Consider the following 22,695-nt stretch of genomic DNA (forward strand, 5'->3'; position numbering starts at 1 on the left):
AGGTGCCCCATTGAGTCACCTCACTGCCTGCCTGTTGTCACATTGAACTTGTGGTTGGGAGGAAAGGCTTGGATTTTTGAGGACCATTTGTGGAGCCTGGTACAGACCCGGAGGAGCTGCAAACACTGCTAAGCTATAAGGATCCCAACCCCCTGCCTCAGCCCTTGGCTTGGAACCCATCAACCATCATAAAATCTATAGGACTACATAAAAAGGCACCTCTGTTACTTGTATCCCAGATATGATTTTATTCAGAATTTTACAAACAAGCATTTTTCTATAAAAAAAAAAAAACAAACAAACCAACAACAGGGGTAAGAATCAATTTAGTTAAGAGTATTTACATTCCCAGAGGAAATTTCCATACGTTTCTATATACAAGGCTGTGGCCATTACCAGCGGGTCGAAGCATCCCAAAGGCACGTGTGAGCATCACGTTATACTACTCAAGCTGATTCTGTTTGAAGCAAAGGCCCTATCAAGTTAAGGCCCTATCCTACAAATACTGCAACACAAATGTAATCACACAGACGGTCCCAACCACTTCCTCAGGTGCTTGTTGTGCTCATGGTCCCCAGGGAGCTGATAAATGAACCCCTGTGGGTGAGGCCACGAAACACAAGCAGCTGTAAACAGAGGTGGGGATAACTCACGTTCATCTCAAGCTCCACGAGATCAGCAATACAGTACCATCATCTCTCAATAGGAAAGTCCCCTGGAAGAACAACGCTTTCACAACATACTTAAGTGCATAGAGAAAATTAATGCTGAAGTGATGCTTCTCATCGGCCTGGCTGTCAGCAGTCATCCCAAACTGCCGTTTCATCTTTCAGAGATGTTCATGAGAGCACAATTTCCAGAGCCAGGAGAGTCGTATCAGGGAATCACGCACTGCTCAGTGTGAACATCAGGCTGAAGAAACTGTGGTACTTTCGGGGCTAAGAAACCAAAGTCGTGGGGCTGTGCATCTCTCCCGGGGAGATGAAAGGAATCAAAAAGCTGGGAATGAAGGAAACCCGGTTCCTAAGCCAAAGCCTTAATGCTGTTTTCCTCACTGGAGATCCATGATGTTCCCTGACCGGAGATCTCAATGGTTGTAATGCATGTTAAGGGCATCACAGCCCTCCTGCATTTCCCAGGCTACAGTTCAGCCAAGCTTTGTATAACCCTCCTGTGCGGTGACCACACTCCTGGTTTTATCCCAGCCCCTCTTTCATATGCAAATTCTGCCCTACCCCTTACAAAGCATCACTCCTCACTTTGAGGATAACAGGAGAGCTTTCAGCAAAACAAGGCCTTCCACAAGGGGCAGCAGAACAGATTCTGCACTGCTAAGCAGCACTTTCATTAACCAGGTGCCATCTGATCCTAGCACTAAACCCCACCGTTTGGTACAGAAGGCATCCACAGCCCGTTTGGTGCCGATCTGACCTGCTGCCAGAACTGACATCACCCTTACAGCTGGGTCCGTCCCTCCACCCACATCCTGCTTGCCCAGTGATGCTATTAAAACATCCCCCGGGGTTCTTTAGGAAATACTTAGCAGCTGGATTCTGACTTCACACCAAAACAAGTTCCCTGTTGCAAAGATAAGCTCGAGGATTAGGGCAGGAGAGGAAAGTAAACAAAGTACCACAGGATGCTATATTAAATAGATTGCTTCTGACTCACTCTTGGATTTTTACAAGATTAGTGAGGAAGAAAACATAAACTTGTGACACAGAGGTTGTCATTGTAGTAGGATTAATCACAACCAGGAAACTCCCCCAATTTAATCCTATTAAAAATCCCAAAAAAGCCCTTAATAAACATTAGAATCATCAAGAACAAAAGCCTGCTGTTGAGGCACATGAAGGTATAACCTGTGTGAAATTGCACTGAATGGGTTTCAGCAGGGATTCCCATGCCAGGTTTCAAGCAGGCACGTATCTGATATTTCAGGATATCTTCCAAAATGGTTTCCAGGAAAAGATTGACGGGACAGGGCTGTTTATATTGGCAGATTCACGCCAAGGAAGTTGCAGCTGGATGTTTTGCCTCAAATTCCTGCGGTGAGGTTTCTCCCGCAGCACAAAAAAAGCTGCTTTTCAATGTGCCGGTTCCTACCAGCGACATGTCAGAAATCATCGTGCTGACTTTTACAGCATATTCTTACAATTGCAATGAATAATCTGGAAAAGGTGAGGAATGTGACAAATAGAATCACGGATTTGGGGTGCTGGGATGTTCCCATCACCAAGCAGCCTGCTTGCTTTCATGCACTTTCCTGAAGTTTACTTGCACACATCGAGTCTATCACACGACGTGTATAATTCAGATTCTCAACATATGCTCCATTTTGAAATCACAAGGTGCATTGTAAAGGGCCCTCTACCAACCAGAAGTGATGTGGGAACCTGCCAAAGTTTGGGGATTTCTTTTCCCAGAGGAGCTGACAGTGACAATAGTGAGTTTCCCTGTGTCACTCTGGGCCTGCTACCACCAGCCAGCTCCCTGCTGCACCCAGCAGTCACAGCACTGAGCAAGTAGATGAGAAGATGCAGGGAAAGCAGTGAAACCCTACAGCTTAAGAAAGCCTGGTTGGCAAGGACAGGGTACAGAGCTGTGCTTAGCAAAAGCCTTGGAGCAGCTGACGTTGCATGTTGGCACAGAGCAGCACAATGCCCCAGGGCCAGCAGCCAGCAAGGCCTCACCAGCCCCAAGCAGAGCAATTCCAGTTCTGCATATCCAGCCTCTACAAGACAGGACAACACACAAACAAATGCCATGGGACGAATGCTTTCACTACACACATCTGTCACACTGTAATGCAGCGTGAGTTCAGAATGGCACAAATGAGACCACGTTTATGCACAGATTCAAACAGACACAGGTATTCGGTGCTGCTGTGACCCAAGGAACGGTCTCAGCAGATTTTCAATGTGATTTTTTAAGAACAACCTTAACACGATTCACATTAAGAATGAACAGGAGTGCAGTGAAATAACAGACCTCGCAGCGTTGTACAGTTGGCAGCTGAGAATCAAAGACCAGTGGTCAGAAATGCATTGCAAATATTGATCTCGGGAATTCTCACCACAAGGTCAACACAGTGGCATGGACTGCTGGTAGTGTGTGCATGTGCATGTATGTGCGTGTGTGCAGAAAGGACAGAACTAGGACAGGAGAATCACTTCCACCAACCACATCGCACAGACTATGGTTTAAAAACCCAAGCGATTCAGAAATTCAAGCAGTCTCCAAAAGGGAAGAAGCTCACACTACCACCACCACCCTCTCCACACACAGGCAAAACCTTCTGCATCATTTGAAATAAATACAGCCCCAAAGTGGGCCAGGTTCCAGTGTCAGATGTAAACAACGCCATCAGAAAGTTGTAGCTGAAATCCAGCACTGGATTAGAGAGGATTCTGTCAGCAAAACCTCAATGCCGTGCCCTGTGCAAGACCATCCTTTCAGCCTACACTGGATCACAACACAACAAGTTAAAACTCGTTCTCAAAGATCTTTCTTCGCATCTTTCTCAATCTGCTAGCAAACTCAGCATGTGCAAAGTCACTTGAGTAAGATCACAGAGGCATGTTTGCATTGTAATAAATAAGTTTCCTGTCCAAAGACAGCAGTCAAGAAATCAAAAGTAATTAGCAGCTTTTTCTAGCGTTTCTAAATTCTTGATGGCCATTAGCTCTGAAGAAGACTCATTGTGGAGTCCAGGTGCTCTGCCAGCCCTTGAGCTCACTTTCAAGTATACACTTACTTCCAAAGGTCTGATCAGATACTGTTCCTTGGTATTAATGCATTAAAACAACTGGCTGAAAAAAAAATATCAGTGAAGGCTACACAGTATTTGTGGTCATATAAAAAGAGAATATATGGAACACAGTGCTTAAATTAATAAATAAGGTTAAAACTGCAGGAAGAAGTGTTGCCACTAGCCCTTTTCTAGAATGAGCGTTAGGAGCAAATCCATTTAACTTGCAGTCCACCAGGAAGAAGGAGTTTCATTAAAAGGAAGTGCTCTTAAAAATCTCTGGATTTTCTTCTTCATCCTTTGAATTCCTTTTGGCACTAGATGCAGGCCTGTATTCTAGTCTGCAAAGAAAGAAACAGGACAATAGAATAACAGAGCAGACAGAGAAAGAAGACTGATATTCAGAACCCTATTTGACATTACAGACTCTAAAGTTAAACTTTCTGTTGACTTCAGTTGAATGGGTCCTTTTCTAACAGTGGGAGCCATGGCAGAAGGCCCAACTCTCAACGCTTCTTTAGGTCAGCTGACATAAATTGGAAGAATTCAGCAGTACTTGCACCGCTTTAAGAACTTAGGAAGGTAAATTACTTTGCGACAGTTTGATACTGCAGAATCATTTAAACATACAGGCTAAAAATGAAGCCCATTTAACTAAGGAAAAAAAAACATCCCACTTTCAACCAGAAATGTTACTTCACCATTGTGGGCTGAAAATGTTTTTGTCAGTGAGCTGGTTATTAAATCCATAAAATGTCACTATACCTTTAAAAGCAAACATATAAAGCAAAGTCTGTCCTTCCTATCTCTCTCCAGCCTGTATCCCTTCACTGCAAGGGACTTCACTCCAGTCATGGGAGCCATCTCATGTCTCCGTGATCCCAACAAGATCTGCAACTGCACACACAAATCTAACTCCTCATGTTTACTCCTCATGCTGCATGCACCACGTATAAGCACCTCAGAAAGGCACGCCAGCAGGCTGATGTCACAGAAAGTGCCTTCCCCCACCCCCTGCCTTCCCCCAAAACAGCACCCTGTAGATATTTCCTTGCTTACATGCAAATGCTGAAGCTGGTGCTGCCTAAAAGCCTTCTTTTGCTGATTTTGCACGCCCTCTCCTCCACATCACCCATGCCCACCAGTCCCCCATGAGGCTGCTGCTGGCTGCCCCTCCCCTAGTTTAAAGTTCTGCTTATCAGGTGAGCCATCCTACCAGAAAAGACACTTTGATCCTCTTAGTGCAGCGCATCCCACCTCCCTCCAGAAAAACGTCCCTTAGACAATTCTTCATAACTCATTAATCCCTGTTAGAACTGTTAGAATTCCTTTATAAGTACAGCCAGCAGTTTCTGTGGTACATATGTAAATTGGCCCTTACTTGTGCTGTAGCCTTTCCTACTGCCAGCACACTTTAGAGCAAATCAAATACTTCAGCAAAGCTCTATAAATGGGGACACACAGAGGCATATACTTTATAGATAAAACATGTACAAAAATCAGAAGGCAATACTTACCCTTTTACCAGCAGCATTTGCTCAATCGTGTCAGGAAGAGGCATACCATAGCTTTCTGGCAGGAAAAGAGTCAGAATTCCTGATAGCACAGTCAGGCTCCCCATCAAGATGTAAGGCAGGAATCTATCATAGGCACCTAGCAGAATGCAACAAAAAGTAGCTTCAATTCCAAGCCACTGACAACGTTTGTACTTCAGAACAGCTTTTAGTTAAAACAAAATCCCCTCAGTACAGCATCCAAAGCAGCTGGTGCCCCCTGACTTCCACAGTGTCACAACAGATTCTAGACCCACCATGTGGACACAAGCACTGCAGTGCTGGGGAGTCTTTGTGGGCACACCCACGATGCCTGTGAGGATGGGACTGTTCAAGAATGAGGGCAAATGAGCAGAACTGATTTTGTTTCAGTTTATGTTAAACCCTGGGTCTTGCATTCAGATACAGTTCTGTCCTAAGCCTTGCAGGCAGCACTGAAGCAATGCTTTCCAGCCATCAGCATCCTCCTGGGACATTCACTTACCAAGATAAGCAAAATAAGGCGAAAGGATGCTGCCAAGCCTAGAGGCCATGGAACTCGCTCCAACTCCCATGTTTCTCACTACCGTTGGGTAGAGCTCAGCCGTGTAAACATATACCATTGAAAAGGCAGATGTGATCCCAAACTTCCCTAACATCACCAGGAGAATAGATAGGGCACGAAGATCTGAAATTAAAATGCAAGAACTTCAACAAAACTCTTGGCAGTTCATGATATCCAGTAAATTGACTGTGACTGCGTAACTCCTGTGTAATTAATTGCATTATCTGGTGTCCATTTTTCCTGCACATGTGACTGAGCGAGGGCAACTTCTTTCTTTTAAACTAGGACCCAACATTTCCACTTTCCTCTTGAGGAGGTTTAAAAATAAGTACAACAGGGCAACGACTTCAAAAGGTTTCTCAAGGTTCCAGGGGGCAGATCTTTGCTATTGCAAACAATGCTATATGGCTCCTCTTAATAAATTGAGCAAAGTTAAGCATTTGAAGAAGTTAATTTTACTTTGCTACTCTGGTTTCTCCTTAACTTTTGTAGCTATCAGTCAATTCTACAACGCTGAGCTGACTTTAACCAGGAAAGCTGGATTGGAAATTGGAAAAATCAAAACAGATCTTATCTGTTTCCAACTAACTCTGGCAAAAAAAAAACCAACAAAGTGCCTCATGCATTACCTATGTCAAATAAACTCATCCTGATTTGTTTACAAATCAAAGAAGAAAGAAGTGCTAAGCAACAAGACTACTCTGCCATTACACTTGACCTCCTAGTCAGACTGAGTCTACAACCCTCACTCTAACCACCCTGAAGATGCATGCTGTTTTGATATCCAATAGACGTTAATTTGACCACCTCAGATTTACCAAACATTTTAACTATTAACTTTAACGCAGTGCAAGCATCTCTGCTTACCAAAAATACTTCCACACTAGCTTTCAAACGGCTCTAAAGACAGTCAACGGCAGTCTTTAAGAAGCAAGTTCTGCAGCCTTCAGGTAACCTCCATGAGTTTACTGGAGCACCTTGTCAAAGATGTGAGATAGGCCAAAACTGGACTACAGTACTGATCCAAGCAGACCACAAAATCAAGGACCTATCTTTAAAAAAAGATCTCGATTGGTATATTTTGTGAGCTCCTGGTGCTGGAGCACTGAGAACCAAGGAAGGATGGCAAAAATAGGAAGCATACGTCTATCTTTAGTCCCTTCAGGATACTTTTCCTCCACATCTGCCCAATGCATGGCACTGGACTTCACCTATCATGTGTGTTTGAGATCAACTAATGATTCCATACGTGAAGGCACCAGCTGAATGAAGAGAAGAACACAGCCTCCCAAGAATAACGCAGCAGCCATTGAATACCGTCGGGGGAGATTTCGAAGCAGCAGCCAGGAGATAATGTAGGCTGGAACCTCAATCACTGCTGAGAGGAAGCAGTTCACGTAGACATCGCCGTGCAAGTTGGGTGTGTCAAGGGAAAGTCCAAAATAACCAACGGAGATTATCATCCTGAAAGAAGAACACGATCCGTCAGATTGTTCTTTACAACATTCTGGGTCGTTACCCTCCCTGCTGAATGAGCTCAGACAAAAGGAGTATGGCATCCTAGCAGATCCAAACAGCCTGGGATTTTCTCTACCATGCCCAAAGTTGGCAGGATACCATTCAAGTTGCATTTGCATGGCTCTGTGCCTGGGTTAACAAGATGGAGTTTAGTGGCTGGGAACAGTGCCATCTTAACTGTGTCACTGCCAGGCTGGCACATATGACCATGGGAAACACACAAGTATTGCTGGAGATAAAATCTACGTTGTTTTGGAGATACTGGGAAAAGGAGGTTATGCCTCACTAGCAAGCAGCACGTGGTAAATAAGGATACTGGCTCAGCATGTGTCCAAGATCTGCAGAGCACTCAGCACTTCCCTTCCCATTGCATTTATGTTATAGCAGAACCTAGAGCAAAAAAACTGCACAGTATTAAGTGCACCACTGACCAAAATTAAGTTCTCTTTTCTTCTCACTTCAAAGGAGAACAACCTTCATGGTTCAATTGCTTAAAATAAATTGCCTAGGACAACAGAGGTAATCCCCCTGTTAGTGTGTATGATGCGCCAGGAAAAGCTGTACCCTTCAATAGCAGTTATTATGTGGGATTTTCTGTGATGCTGTACAATACGGGGCTTTTAGGGGTTATTTTTGTATTAAACAAACAAACCTACTTGTTCTAGCTGGAAGTCACTTTTAGTAGCAGTTTGCCTTAGCTTATCACACCGGCAAACCTTGATGAATTACACCTTTTGCAGAGAATTCAATTCAATGAATTCAATTCATAACTTGGAATATACCAGGGATCTATATATGAAATGTTGCTGTGAACCAGCATAGGATGCTTTACACTTTGGGAAATGGTTTAAAAACTGACCAACAAGGTAAAACCAGTTTGAAACGAGCCAAAAGCCACCAAATACTTTTCTGCTGGATTTGCAAAAGCACTTAAGATATGCAGCTAACTTCCACAATGCTGACTCTTTTTTCTCATTGCAAAACTTCATTTGCTATGTGCCCTTCAGCGTATGTAACAAAGAACCTACATAAGCAGCATGTTGCCACTTCAGGCCATTGTTTTTGAATTGAAGCTACCCGGTTTTGCCCATACCTCTTTAGAACACCTCAGTGTTCAAAGAGCAGTTCCTTATCGTTTTATTGCTTTTGTGCCCACTTATTCCTCAGCCACATTCCTGCTTACCACAGAATCACTGACATAATCGTGATAGTGAGGATATTTCGTGTTCTCATTAGATCCAAAATGGTGTATGTCTGTTGCCCCTGGGAACTCAAATCTTGCAGCTGGAAACAAGCAAACAAAAAGCATGGAACATCAGCGTCCTGCAAGTGGAACAGTTGTGACAATAAGCCCACTGGCATGGCTTACACATCAGTATCCTGAGTACATCTGGGACCATTCTGATATGCTGTAAAGCTGAAACAGGTGCCTTGCTTTTAACCAATCATGTATATATGCACAAGAGACAAGTATCTGTAAAAATAGCTGCTCCTTCTTAAAGTCACTTAACATTTGAGCTGAAATTAGTAAGCATTTTCTTTGCCTTAGACTCCATAAAAGAAGCTGCTTATTTTAACTTTTATGCTTGACTTACAAAGCAACAGTTTTAATTTACAAATTGAAAGACTGACTCCTTTTGTCTGCACTGTGAACGCTACGGTGTGTGAAAATGATCACAGAGTAAGACCGTCACTCCAATACAGTGCACCCACTACTTTAAATGCTTCTGATCTCTTTCTGCCCAGCCAACCTTAGCATCCTCTACTTTCTATTAGTACAACTTAAACTCTTTCCCCTAGAACATCAGACAGGTTCAGTGGAAGAAGTTGGATGCATCCCAGCACACCAGGGAAGAGATAAAAGCAACCATTCATTAAACTTAGTTCCTCATCCACCTCTCTTCCATCTCAGCTAGGTGATATTTTGCAGGTTAGATGCTGGGGACTGATACAGAACCCTTGAGTCTTGTTCCTCAATTGAAAACATGTATTTTCTCCTCCATGTCTCAAAAGCATGAGGTTTATATACCCTCTGCAGCCAAGAGAATATTGTTTCCAAGCAATATTTCGTTCTGAAGACCTGGAAGATAAAACTGCATTCTACTGCTCACACACTCCAAAATTCAGCGCATTTGCCCTTATAAACCTTAATTTTCTCTTAAAGGCAAACAGTTCTTTACACTGGATAGTTTTCTAAGCTTAAGCCTCCCCCCTGCACAAGCTGCAGCAGCTTCTCAGCACACAGTCCTTTCTCTTAAATCACATGACCTTCCCTCTGTGCTTTCCAGTTCTGCCACTCCTTATTGCCAAGATATCTACAAACAGGAAGCATAAAAAAAAAGAAAGAAAAAAAAGAACCCAAACAAACCACAAAACAAAACCAGGAACAATGCAAAATTTAGATCACTGATGAAAAAAAAGGGCCCTGCCAGATAACAGTCCCTTAGCAGGACAGGAGAGAGCAAGAAACTACAACAAGGAAAGGGAAGGCAAAGTGATTTGGAATGAAACCTGTCATCCAAGCCTGTTTAATCAGCCAATTCCGCCAACCAGGCCCTGCTGACGCTCCATGGACCATTTGTGAACAGTCACCTGCTGAATCTGAACAGGTTTTGAAATCCAAGCTGGTTTTGAAACCTTGGAGTCTAAACATTTCAGAGGAATACTCTTTGGGCAGCAGCCCTGTGAGCTCCTCCGTTCCAGATGCACAGTGCCTCAGGGCCAGCCTGTTTCTGAGAATCCTGATGCAGCATAAACATGTTTCCTAAGACCTCAGGGGAAAGATGCCAGCCTTCTTCGGAAAGATAGATAAACACACAGATAAACAGACCACAGATGAAGAAAGGCTTTGCACGAGATATTTTGTCACAACTTATTAAAAAAAAAAAAAAGAAGAAGAAGAAAAAAAGATGGTTGGGAGTTCTGCAGCTAATCAAACACCTGCTAATCTAGTTCCTTTTACTTTGAGTCATCAGCTGTGTTTCTAGAGGTTGATATCCTAGGATTTTTATCTCTGTGATCAGAAATATCCACCCCCCTTCTCTGGGGAAATGTGAAGCATTTTGCAGCTCAGAAATGGGGAATGGATCAGTATTTCTAAGAACAGGAAATGGAGGCATTCCAGGGATGATGATCTTAACCGAATGTTGGAGCCAGAGCTCATTTTCTGTTGTCTTGCTGGCACAGGGCAAGTTTTCAAGCTTAAAGGATGAGAAGGAATGGAAAAGAAAGCAGAAGAACGACAAAAAAAGGTTCTTCCAATAGAAGTCCAGTGCAAGAGCCATCATAAGGTCTGGGTTTTTCTGGCATTCTGTTCCAGCAAGACCAGGATGTTTATCCTACTATCTAGAATCTAGCCTAGGTAAGTAGGCTTGTCTGCACCTCAGCTATCTGCAAGCCAAATGAAGCCTTTTCAGCCTCAATAGCAACACATCTGAGTTTAACGACTAAACATTTGGCTCAGACTGGGAGATCTGAGAGCCTTTGTAAATCAAGTAAATACACAAGGATAGGAACAATCAATTTTTTTTATCAACAACTAGACGGCGTCTAGTGTCAGGGGGAATACAGCTGAGCAACTGTGCCCAGATAGACGTTACAAATAATGTGCTAGACAGGTGCCCATTCCCCTGGATTATGCAAACGATTTGTCTGCCTGGCCTGTGAATAAATGAATGTGGAACTCATTCTACAGCTTAAGGACACCAAAGATACCTGAAGGAAACAAGCAATTCTACTGCTAATTACTCCAGTTCGAGGATGCTCAAGTGTTTATCTCCTCTATGTGGTAGAAGTTGAGCTTGAAGAGCAACATTTCCAGTGCCAAGCATAAAATCCATGAAGAACATAAGCATTATCTATATCCAACCACTCAGAAACAGGTATTTCTGTCCAAAAAGATCAGAAGCCAGAGGACAAACAAAGACTGAGATGAGGAGACTTGGAATTCCCTGTTAGGTGCCACATGGCCAGGTCTCAGGTGCCTGGAAAACCTAAAGAAGCCTTTTGTCAGCTGCCTGGGCTAAGGAGATCCATTGTACTTATCACTGTGATAAACTAGACTTCCTGCTAACTTGCTGGCTTCATCTGGGATGCATTCAGATCACAAAGCAACAGGCAAACCAAACTAACCACATTCTCTTCCAAAAATGCAGTTTAAACAGAAAATAAAGCTGTTAACCACATTCAGAAGGATGTTTTCATTTGAATATTGCATGGGATTGGCACGGCAAGGGCTTTTCGAACCTTAACAAACAGTGAAAAGGTATTTTGCTTTAAGGCTTTTCTGGCAAAAGATGAACTTGTAACCACATCAGAAGTGCATGATACAGTGGCAGTCAAAACTCGAAATGAATTGCTTTCCGTAGATAACAGCAGGCCCAGCAAACAACCTGACTGCTACGTGAACCTTACCTCACTAGGGTCAAAGATAACATCTGGGGCTGTAACCTTATTAATTTTTGCAGCCTTTCGGATGATGTCTTCTGCTTCTTGAAATCGTCCCCGAGAGATCAGCCATCGTGGAGACTCCGGAATGATCCTGTAAGAAAGATTCAGAATAATATGCCATCATTTCCAAAGAATTCACTGCTTCAGACACCAACACGTGCTGTTCCAGGCACAAAGACCTGACAAAACTTGACACGTCTTGCAGAAATTAAAGCTAAGACAACAGAAATCAGGTTTACAAGAGCTGACTCATAGGCTGAAGAACAGACCAAAACGTGTCAGTGTATTGTAATAGTACAAAGAGCTGAGGAATGATTCAGGGGAAAAAAGAAAGAAGAAAAAAAATCAACAGAAACTTTCAGAGTATGGGGGAAAATGGTTTAATGAAAGGAATTCAGAAATGTGGATACACAAGCAGCATTTTGTAAATGAAGAGGCATCTGCATAGTGACTAAAGCACAAGAAATCAATACTTGATTTAGCTGTATGTGACAGTGTTTACAGAAAGTGAAATCTACGGGGCTATTTCAGCTTCACTAAGAGAAGCCAGATGCAATCACATTCGTTTTACACGTAAGTGAAGAAACACCACCACCATGTGGCTGATTTAAACTTTACAAGCTTACATCACTGGAAAGCAGCATTTCATTACCTAAGGCAGGAAGCACCGAGGTTGCACAGGAGCGCAAGTACTGCTCTACAGCTACAGCTTGTCAGATCTGTCACCATGTCACTTTCCAACATAACTGCTTTTTCATTCTGCCTTTAGGCCTTACCTAACACTTAACTGGTGTTACTTGGTACAGAAGGATAAAGGGTTTTTTTTGTTTTTATTTTTCCACCCCTTTCCCCCTCCCCCCTTTTCATGTATGAACACTTTAATTTTCCAGAACTCTCAAGGAAAATGGAGACTAACTTCTCCAGGCATAAGTCAGACAGATTACTCACAAAGCTGCAGACTTAAGTCTAAAAGTTTGGGAACAGCAAAGGATACAATGGCCGCTATTCTGTCCGTTCCTGAGTTTCAATGCTAAAGCCTGGCTGACACCTGGCTCTTAAAAACCCATTGACAGGACTTCTGAAGTCTAAAGTCTTCTGTTTTCATTATACTCACCACCACAGTGGGATGAAGAGCAGCCCAGGTAAAGTAAGTGCCAGCAGCAGCATCCTCCAGTCTCTGATGAAATAGGCAAACAGTGGCAGCAACATGTAGCCAAAGGCATAAAAGATGCAAACACCCAACGTGCAGAATAGCAGACGAATGGATTTGCCAAGAATTTCTGTGCCTGTTCAGAACAAGAGCAAAAGTTATTCTTTTAACATAATAGCAACCACAAATAACTGGCTTTGAGACATACTACATGGGGCAGTACAGAGCATAGCCATGTAGTATTGGAGGCACCACAAACCTGCCTCATGTGATGATCTCGCATCAACCCAGCAGTTATAAGTATGAAGAATAACTAATCAGACCATATAGTATTTCTTTAGCTAGAAGTAGCCAACTCTTCTGTATTTCTATGTTTTTATGATCTGCTGTACCTGAGGACTTAAAACCATCAGATATACTAGGACTTAACTTCAGCTTGATCTCCACAGGGTCTCCTGCAGCTTATGGAGAGACTAGCTTCTTTAAAGCGTAATTCAGAGATGCCTAGATTAGGCCCTGACCCATAAAACCTTCTGGAATTCTCTACTTCTCTATTAACTGAAAACACTTGAATCCTCTGGTAACCCATTAAATTAATTCAGACTTCATTTCTATCAACTGGAAACTTCCAAAGATAGCATGAGTCATCCACATGTGATGAGGACAAACTCTTAAGAACATTTCTTGACAAAACAAACCAGCCCTAAGCAGGAAAGCAAACAAGACAACAGACAGCATTCTGTGCCCAGCAGGACTTCCATACCAAGAACAAACGCTGCCACATAGTTTGAGATCTGCCCCATGCCGACCAGCAAAAAGAACACAGAAAACATCTCCCAGCTGGTAGAGAAGATCTGAACGAAGCTGAAGATGGTCTGCATTGCCAGAGTTGAGAACAGCACACTCTTCCTGCCAAATCTTCCATGGATTAGATGAAAAGGAAAAAAAAGAAAAGAAAGAAAAGCATGAATTAAATCTTCAGAAAGAAATGACTCATGTGTATACATAGGGTAATATAAGACATCTGCAAGAAGCAAACATTCAGGAAACAGCACATGCACAACTACTCTAAATACATGAAGAGACCCACAGAACACGAGAAAATAATATTCCAAGGGTCACAGCCAAGTCACCTTCAGGTATGTGCTGAAAAACCACTCATTCATTTCAGACAGAACGAGCAGGGAGGCAACTCGCTGTCAGCAACATTACTTACAATGTAAAAGCAATAATGGGTGCTCCACCTCCACACAGCAAACAGTTCACAGATCAGTATATTAAAAGAACATAACAAGGAAAACGTCTGTAAGAAGTGAAGCATCTCTTTCTTACACCTTCTGGCATAAAACCAATTTGCTGCAGAAGTGATTACTCTGAAAAAATAAACTGGTAAATATAACCCCTACCAGCGATCCCTGTATGACATCCTGGTTCGAGTTAGGACATGTGCTCTGTATGCTTTGTGTATACTCAGATTGGACAGTCACAGAATTAGGACATGGTAATGGTCACAGAAAACACTTGTGCCAAACTTCACATGCTTGCAAAGCACATAAAAGACCAGTGGTTCTGGTGCATATACTTTACTTGTCTGAGAGCTGTCCTGATATGAACGATCCAAGCAGCACGCCCACAAAAAACAGGGAGGTACTCATGGGCCCCTTCCAGTCATTGTCACACACGAGATTCCACTGCAAGGAGAAAGAACATGAAAGGCTTTAAATCAACAGCATTTCCCCTCCCTCCTTCTGAGCAGGTTGGCTGAGCCCAAGGGAAATGTGCCCTCTGGACAGAAAGCTTCCACAGAAGAAAAGAATAACCAACTTAAAGCACAGACATAGCTTGACAAAATTAACACCAAACAATGCTGCTCAGCAGAGGCCAAATGCCACCAGCTCGGATCCTGCTTCACATCACTCATCTGAGGCCACACCACCACCACCACCACCTCGGGTGTAGACCCCTGTGCTTTTCTTTACACAGTCAATGGCTGACACTTATGGTTCTTCCCCTGTGTATGCAAGTGAAGGTCACTCCCAATTTCATGGTAAGCTCCATTCAGCTCACTTTTAATCCCGCTGGGTTTGCAAGGCCTCACTACAAACCCCAAACCTTCTTTTCTTGCAAACAGTGAACCCTTGCATTAAGAGCTCACATTTCTAATTTAAGAGAAATTGAACTACATAGAGAGAAGTGCCTCCTCTTTTATTACACTTTCATGTGGTTTTCAGAGACTTCACTGCTCACCGGGAACCTGACTGCAAAGTGTGGGTCTGCGCCAGGACCTGCAGAGCCCAGCAGATCTCACTTCTCCAGGGAAGCATCAGTTACAGCCTTCAGAGCACACACTGAAATAAATAGACGCCAAGCAAAACACCATCATCAAAAAGAAAATACACGTTGGCAAAAACAGAAAGGAAAAATAAAAAGACACTTATTAAATGAAGACTGCAACAGTTTGCAACCCTCTGACCTGCAACAGTTTCACCTTTTGGAAATAGCATTCGTGTTACTTTGTTATCTCTATCAACTGTTACCGAAAGAGTCTTCATTTTGTTTTGGTCATTGAGGGGGAAAAAAAGTGTGTAAATATTAATAAATCCCAGAAGAAAGCACAGAGCAGCAGGGATGCCCCTCGCCCCTCCCTCACTGCTGGGCTCTGCCTACAGCTGCTGCCCCTCAGGTCCTGCTCGCCCCATGTGGTGCTGAGCACAGCAGTGGAATTTGGAGCCCACCAGCCCTTGTGACACAAGGCCATGTCCTGCTGACTGCTGCCCTCCAGACAGCTCCCACAGGGCCCCACGTGATGCTTCAGTGATGGAAACTGGGGGAGATTTCATTTCATGCTAAAAAGGTTGAAATGAAAATACTGACGCTGATCCCAATGACTCCTTCCTTTCCACCCCATGTTACAAACAGTTCAGTACTGCGGATTCGACTTGGTTGTTTTTAAGGTACTTCTGGAGCAGGGGACAACTCTCAGAAATAGGATCTGAATTTTGGGTGGCTCCATGCAGAGCCAGGGAGTGGATGTGACGATCCCTTTGGGTCCCCTTCAACCACAATAATCCATGATTTTTAATAAGTAGATTAAAAACTGTGATTTAACATGTATACAATTAAATATGCATTCATCCAACAAACACTGCGTTATAAATGGAAGAACATTTGAGCAGTTCTCTGATGCCTGCTCACACAGCCTATGGCAGCCAAGAAACTCTGGCAAAGCCAACAGTGCCTTGGGAATACACAGTGAATGGTCACCACCACATTCATACAGAACAGAGGCTTCTGTGCTTATCGTATGTCTTCACACGACGGTGAAGCATAAGCCTGCACCACACTCTGCTTGCTGGACACCAGCATGTTGTGCCCAATAACAAACATTTCCTGTGGATGCTGAAATAGAGACACTGCTTGGAAAAGTTCACGGTTATGAAATGTGTTACACTGCCATGACAGGTGGAACCACACTGGTCCTTCAGATGCTGCCCTAATTACTATCTTGTTTTTCTTTCCACTCTATTTACACAATTACAGCAGCTGTTACGATGAAGAGCACTTGGACCAGGCACTGAAGAGAACTTCAGTGTTGGGTTTCCAAGGGAAAACTACCTTGGTTGTGCAATATCACTTATTTTTAGCCAAAAACTCCATGGGTACAACCATCAGAACAGGCAGATTTTCAGGTCTGTTACCTCTCACCCTAGTCAGTAAATGAATGAAGCCCTCAGCTTTTTAATGAGTCACCAGACAGGTCTACATTGTTCATACTGATGATGGCATCAGTCCTCCAGAAGCACTCTGCAGCCATGCCTTTCCCTGAACCGTACATTGCCCAAGAAAAAGTCACTGAAGCATCATGGTTGGAAGGCCAGAGAGGATCCCAAGAGCAGTTACTGATTGATTCCTGCTGCTGGCAGGGCTGTTTGGACACAGCATGCTGTGACCCAGTGCCCTAAAAATCATGTGCTATTTTCATTTCCTGGTATCCCTTGAGTAAGCAAAGCCTTTGCCCCAGAGGCTCAGATAAGGCTCACCTCAGCAAGGTGTTGTGGCAAGAATATGTTCCATCCTCATTCCAAAGAGCAGCTACTGACCCTGCAAAGTGTCAGCTCCTCCACGCTGCTACCCATTGCTCATGCCATGGCACAAAGTTTTCTCACAATTATTATTTTAACTGTGGAAAAGGATATCATCTGCTGTGATTTAAGCTTATCTTCTTACTCTGAGTGCAGTACTTTGACTGGGCTGTAAATACTTCCTGCAGAGCTCATTGGGTCAAGGCAATGTCTTCACGAGCAGCCTTACACCTGCAGCAATGAGCTGGGAGCCACAGCAATCTCACACGTGCCTCCACAATCACAACAAAATTCAGACTCTGAGACAAAATATTTGAGTTCTGCAGAGAACGGGGCAGCGGGGTAAATAAAGGCATCAAACTAAAGCTGCAGGGCAAGTCCTGGCCACAAGTGCAGCTGATGACATTGCCACATCCTATATAAAAAAAAGGTACTTCTTCCAAGCTCTCTGTGCACTTCAAAGCCACACAATGGTAAAGGTTATCTACTTTTTCTGTGTATAGATACTGCACCCATTGTGCTTGCAGAACATCACCTGCCTTGGAAGAAGAGCTGGCACCTCATGAGTTCCTGACATGAAACCTTGCAGTGCTCCACCCAGGCGCTGATGCAGATGCCTCATTTTGTGCAACTTTCACTGGCATTTTGCCACCTCTTCCAAGGAGATATAACAGAAATTAACAAACTAACTGCTAATAACAACACGACAATGAGATTTAAGCATAAAATCCACCCACTGTTTGGCGACATACCATAACACGGCAATTGCAAGTCTGAACATCGGGGAACTCCACAACACGTCCAAAGTCCTCGCAATTACAGTGTTACAGCAAACAGATACAAACTGTCACCAAATACCTTTGGAAACTTATAGAAATAATCACAAGGTCAACAACATAATTCAGGATCACACCGGTGCCAAAAAGAAGCACTTATCTCAATTCATGTTCCATTGCAGCATCAACTGCGCTTCCCAGATACTGGTAAGCAGAACCCTACGCAAAGAACTACAAGACCAAAACCTTTGAGGGCTGTGCACAGCTATGTTTGCACGTATGACAGTAGAAGTGGGATAGGCTCGTGTGCTAATATTTGCTTTTTAAAATATCAACATTTTAGTAAGACGTTTTGAAGCAAATCCAGTACTACACACCCTGCCACCAACTGCTTCCCTCTGTAAAGCAAGGCAGGTTCTTAGGAAGCCCCCGGCCCCATCTCACAACAGAGTACTTACAGCCATCGATTCACAATCCGGTCTCTATCATATCCATGTCAACATTCTCCATTTAGCTGAGAGTGCTGAGCGTTATTAAACAACTTTTCCTCTGAAAATCCATTCAGACGTCCAAGATATTTAGTGCTTTTAGATGTTCTTTCACAGCTTTTAATCTACAAATCATACATTATGCTCTATTTCCTCCCTTGTAGTTATTTTAAACTACCACATATGTAAAAAAAAAAACAAAACACCAAACGTCATAATTTCTGTGAAGAAACGTAACTCTACTAAACACCCTATTTCTGGGATGGCTGGGAAAGAAATAGGGCACTGAGACCAGAAACAGGTGGATTATCAATCTGAAGTTAAAGATACCCCACAACAGGAACATTACTCCATCACTGTACAGTGCCTCTAAATGACCACCGTCTTAATTTTAATGGTGTCAACAAGAGGTCAGTCACTCTTTAAAAATCTTAACTGTTTTACAGTGCACAGCTAAACAGCCCTGCAATACATGCTTCATATAACACACCACGAAAAACACTGCATTTTTAAAGCATTTCAGTACAGCTGCCATTCACATTCACTTAGGAGCTGGAAATAAGACATTCCTCCTTCAGACAAGACTACTAACACATTTTGCACCCATGAACTGGTTACAGCCTCAGTTAGTACTTATCTATGACATTCACAGCTGGGGCAGCTCCCGAGATGGAGAAACTGTTAATATCAATCTCAGCCAGAAGAATAGTCAGTATTACCCTGCAGCAACAAAGAGGACGTGCCTGTTTGTAATGGACAAGACTAACAGATATTAGGGTGTGACTTCCTGCACAGGAAGAGACCGTGTGGATGTGAACAATGGGGCCAGCAGTGCTGAATCTGGCTCACCTGACTTTGTTTCATGCCTCTGCTGCTGGCTCCCGTACCAGGGAAGCTTGTGGAAGTTAAGACACCTGTCATAAGTCTGCTCTTACATAACAGCACGGCCTTCCTTGTCTCCAACAGGAAGAGGACATCAAAACTTTAGTTACACAGAAATGCTATGGGGCCTGTTTGTGTTACTCCAGGTGTCACCACTGCCTGGTGGTCTGCCATTGCATGGCAGGACTTGAATCCCTTGGTGTAATGGAAAACTCAGGGCTGTCATATGTGCATGGAGACTTTCTCTCCCTGTGTGTTCATAAAGCATCCAGAGCCTCAGCATCACAGCAGGCTTCAGGGTGCTGCAGTAACTCCATGATGAGCATTCTTCCTTTGCAAAAACAGCCACTGACACGCATTAAGACTACAAAAGGCATGAAACATGCAGTTCTGGAGCACAAAAGATGCACTGAGCTGATTTTGCATGAACAATACCGCATGTTTGTAAAACTGAAGATGAATGCATCCACAAAACTCTTCATCTATTTAAGTGTCAGTATACAAGAAACATTCCCATATGCGAGTACATAAGAATTCTCCCAAACTGTTTTCATCATCCAGCGTATCCTCATGATGTGATTCCTCTAGACTACTAATGCCTTAAGTCACTGCTCAGCTCGATCCCACAGCAGATAGCAGGCTTTCACACAAAGGACTGGGAGAGGAAGTTGGCCTTTCCCCTGAATTACCCCAGATAATATTACACACAAACTCTTCTGATTACATTCTCTTTTGTTTCTTTATGGGACTCAGGGAGGAACGGTCACTTTGACTAAAGAAAAGCTTTGCTTGTGCCTCACGATACAGCCCATCCAAAAGTAAAGGAGGAAAAAGGGATTTTGCTCTGGAGGTTAACAGGTTAAATAGGGCAGACTGGCTACCGTTGTGCTGTGTGTCTGCTGGAAAAAAGGGAAGCCTACCGTCACATGAAAGAGAACTGAATGTGTTATGTCTCCTCTGCTAAGCAGAACAGAGCGGAGGGCTTTCCCTGGAGCCAGGAGAGATTTGTGGAAAAACCTTTCTTAAAAAATGCCCCATCCCCCTCCTGTGTCAGCTCCAGAAATCTGGGACAAAGGTCCTCATGATTATTCAACGAGTTCGAGATATGCAACCAAACACATTAGTCAACCATGAAAGCGGCAACACCAAGCCAGCAAATTAAACACGTTGAACAGAGAAAACCTGCAAGTATGCGAAAGGCCACAGCTCTTGCAAAACTGGCTCAAAGGCGTTAATATTAAAGGGAGAAAAAAATACTGCCTCAGTGCACGAAGTCTGGGCAACCTCACACTATCTCCCCCAGACACAAAACTCCTGCCTAACTGTGCAGCGCTGCTGCAGTCGTAGCAGAACATCAGCAGCTGCTTCTCCTTAGGGATCTCAGAGCTCCTGGAAGACGCTCTGACAGTTCAGACACTGTAACTTGCACTGCGTCAAAGCCCAGGGAAGAAGCTGGGAGAAAAATGTGCCGACAAACCACGCTTCAGTCAGGACAGCCACTGTAGTACTGGGGCACACAAGACAAAAGCAGCACATTCACCTGCAGAAATGCTGAATTGCAGAGGCTGCCAACCACCTTAAGCTGTCCTGAGAGTGCGTCAGCCCTTCACAGCCATACGTTGCACTGATGGCCAGGAACTAGTTTTACTCTTTGTGAAGAAAGCAGTTCTTTAAGAAACAGGTGAGGCAACACCTTGTGGCAGCTCCCCAAGCCTGTGTGCGTTCAAAGGAAGCTTTCACAATCCACATTTTGCCGTGCCCACGCTTCCCTGTGTTTACTGGGCATCTCTCCCATGGTCTCTTCTTCACTCTGGTCCTTCACCAGAGAAGGATTTCTGTGCTCAGAGCTGTGAGCAGGCTCTGAGCACTCAAACATACATCTCTGTTTGGGAGAGCAAAGAACAAAGGCCGCTGGGCAGAAAACATTGCTACAGTTCTGCAAAGATTGCTCACATGTACAGACAGGAAACTGGATGGTACAAATGGTTAACAAGCCTTCTGAAAAGTCCTATCTACAGTTTGAAATCCAAATAGTTCCTTGCATCTTAAGGCAACCGGTGCCTGTGGGTCTATGTGGGTGCCTGACACAAGGACAACCAGCACAGCCTCAGCCTCACTACCTGGCTCAGAAGCTGTGCTGGCAGGACACAGCTGAGCTGAAGAGGGACAGCAGGTGTCAGGCTGATACGCAGCAAACTCTGGGTCCTCTGTGGCACAGAACAGAATGGGACTCCCCTGCTGCATCCAACTGCCACACCTGCAGGATGACTTCTGCCACCTTTATAAAGAAAATAAACCAAACCCTTTTGATGTACAAGTTCAAAGAGACATCCATGCACTACCAACAATAAAGCCAGCTGAGCCCGTTGTTCCCGGGCTGATCCTTGTTCCCTAAGGTCCTCCCGCAGATACCAGCTGACACCAATTCAGCAGGCATTGCATACAGGCCACACAAGCTGAGACCCTGCAGTTGGAGACCGCTTTTGCAAGTGGAAGCAAACAGAAGAGATTAGCTTAGATCTCCCACTAAACGTAGCATGCCAGATTTAAAAGCAGGAGCACTCAGGGCCACCGAGAGCGGCCCAGGACAGTAGTGCTGACATCCACACACGCTCCCTTGGCAACACAGCGCGGACGGCGTGTCCTGCCGGCAGCTGCTGCTTCTGGAGCAGCGGGAATGCAGCTCCTGACTGACACACGGGCTCTGCAGGTGGAAGGCTCGGGCTGGCGCTGTGCCGGAACCCACCAAACAAGCCTGACCGCGCGCGGTGCGGGGCAGGCTCAGCTTGAAGCCCCGCCGCTCCCCTCACCTCGGTGACGATGGTGGAGTGGTACACATCGCGGCTGTACTCCCAGCCGTCCAGGCACGGCTCCTGCTCCAGCTCCGCCAGCTGCACGTCGGAGCCGGGCCGCAGCCCCAGCGCCGACAGGTTGGCGAGCACGGCCAGGCGGTAGCGGCGGCAGCGGCTCGGCTCCGTGAGTCCGCCGCGCAGCTCCAGCGGGATGCTGGCGTTCCGCCACTCCTCGCTCAGGTTGGCTCCGGGGGGCACAGCGCAGCGGTGCTCGGGGGTACCGGCCAGGAAGACGATGGAGAGACCGTTGAAGCCATTGGGGATGATGCTGGCGCTGAGCAGGAAGAAGACGAGGCGCTGGAAGCGGCCCCACTCGCCCAGGAAGGCGGTCACCTCCTCGTAGTCCCGCATGGCGCGGCCGAACAGCGCCCGCCGCTACCGACGGGCAGGAAGCGGCCGGCCCCGAGCCGCCCAGCCGCCGGCCGAGCTCTTTGCCATGGGCCGGGCCTCGCCGGCGGGGGAGCGGCCGGGGGTGGGGTTAGCAGGCGGAGGGCCCTCAGGTGGGGCCGGGCGCTGCGGCCCGGCCCGGCCCGGCTCAACCCGGCGCGTCGCGGCGCAGCCTGGCCGGCAGCTCCCGGCATGCCCTGCGGCCGGCACGGGGGCGCGGCGGAGGCTCGGCGGGGGGCAGCGCGGGGAGACGGCCGGGATGG

The 22,695-nt window shown here is 45.0% G+C and overlaps 1 protein-coding gene across 1 annotated transcript; it reads right to left on the minus strand.

Moving 5' to 3' along the window:
* Nucleotides 1–226: 226 nt before the first annotated feature.
* LOC140258183 (organic cation/carnitine transporter 2-like) lies at nt 227–22,535 on the minus strand. Its single transcript, XM_072348242.1, has 10 exons — nt 22,004–22,535; nt 14,553–14,656; nt 13,729–13,883; nt 12,930–13,101; nt 11,780–11,906; nt 8,550–8,650; nt 7,098–7,312; nt 5,789–5,971; nt 5,269–5,404; nt 227–4,092 (listed from the first exon to the last, which is right to left on the minus strand). The coding sequence occupies exons 1-10, from the start codon at nt 22,394–22,396 to the stop codon at nt 4,005–4,007; spliced, it is 1,674 nt and encodes a 557-aa protein (XP_072204343.1). The 5' UTR covers nt 22,397–22,535; the 3' UTR covers nt 227–4,004.
* Nucleotides 22,536–22,695: the final 160 nt, after the last annotated feature.

Source organism: Excalfactoria chinensis, chromosome 13 (genome assembly GCF_039878825.1).
Source record: "Excalfactoria chinensis isolate bCotChi1 chromosome 13, bCotChi1.hap2, whole genome shotgun sequence".
Classification (NCBI taxonomy): domain Eukaryota; kingdom Metazoa; phylum Chordata; class Aves; order Galliformes; family Phasianidae; genus Excalfactoria; species Excalfactoria chinensis.

Bases quoted from the DNA above. Each gene is read 5' to 3' on its own strand.
- LOC140258183 (XM_072348242.1), bottom strand. From the start codon at position 22,396: ATGCGGGACTACGAGGAGGTGACCGCCTTCCTGGGCGAGTGGGGCCGC. The intron at 14,657-22,003 runs GTGAGGGGAGCG...TTCTCCTTGCAG, and splicing joins ACTCCACCATCGTCACCGAG to TGGAATCTCGTGTGTGACAA. The intron at 11,907-12,929 runs GTGAGTATAATG...TCTTTCTTACAG, and splicing joins CTCTTCATCCCACTGTGGTG to GATCATTCCGGAGTCTCCAC.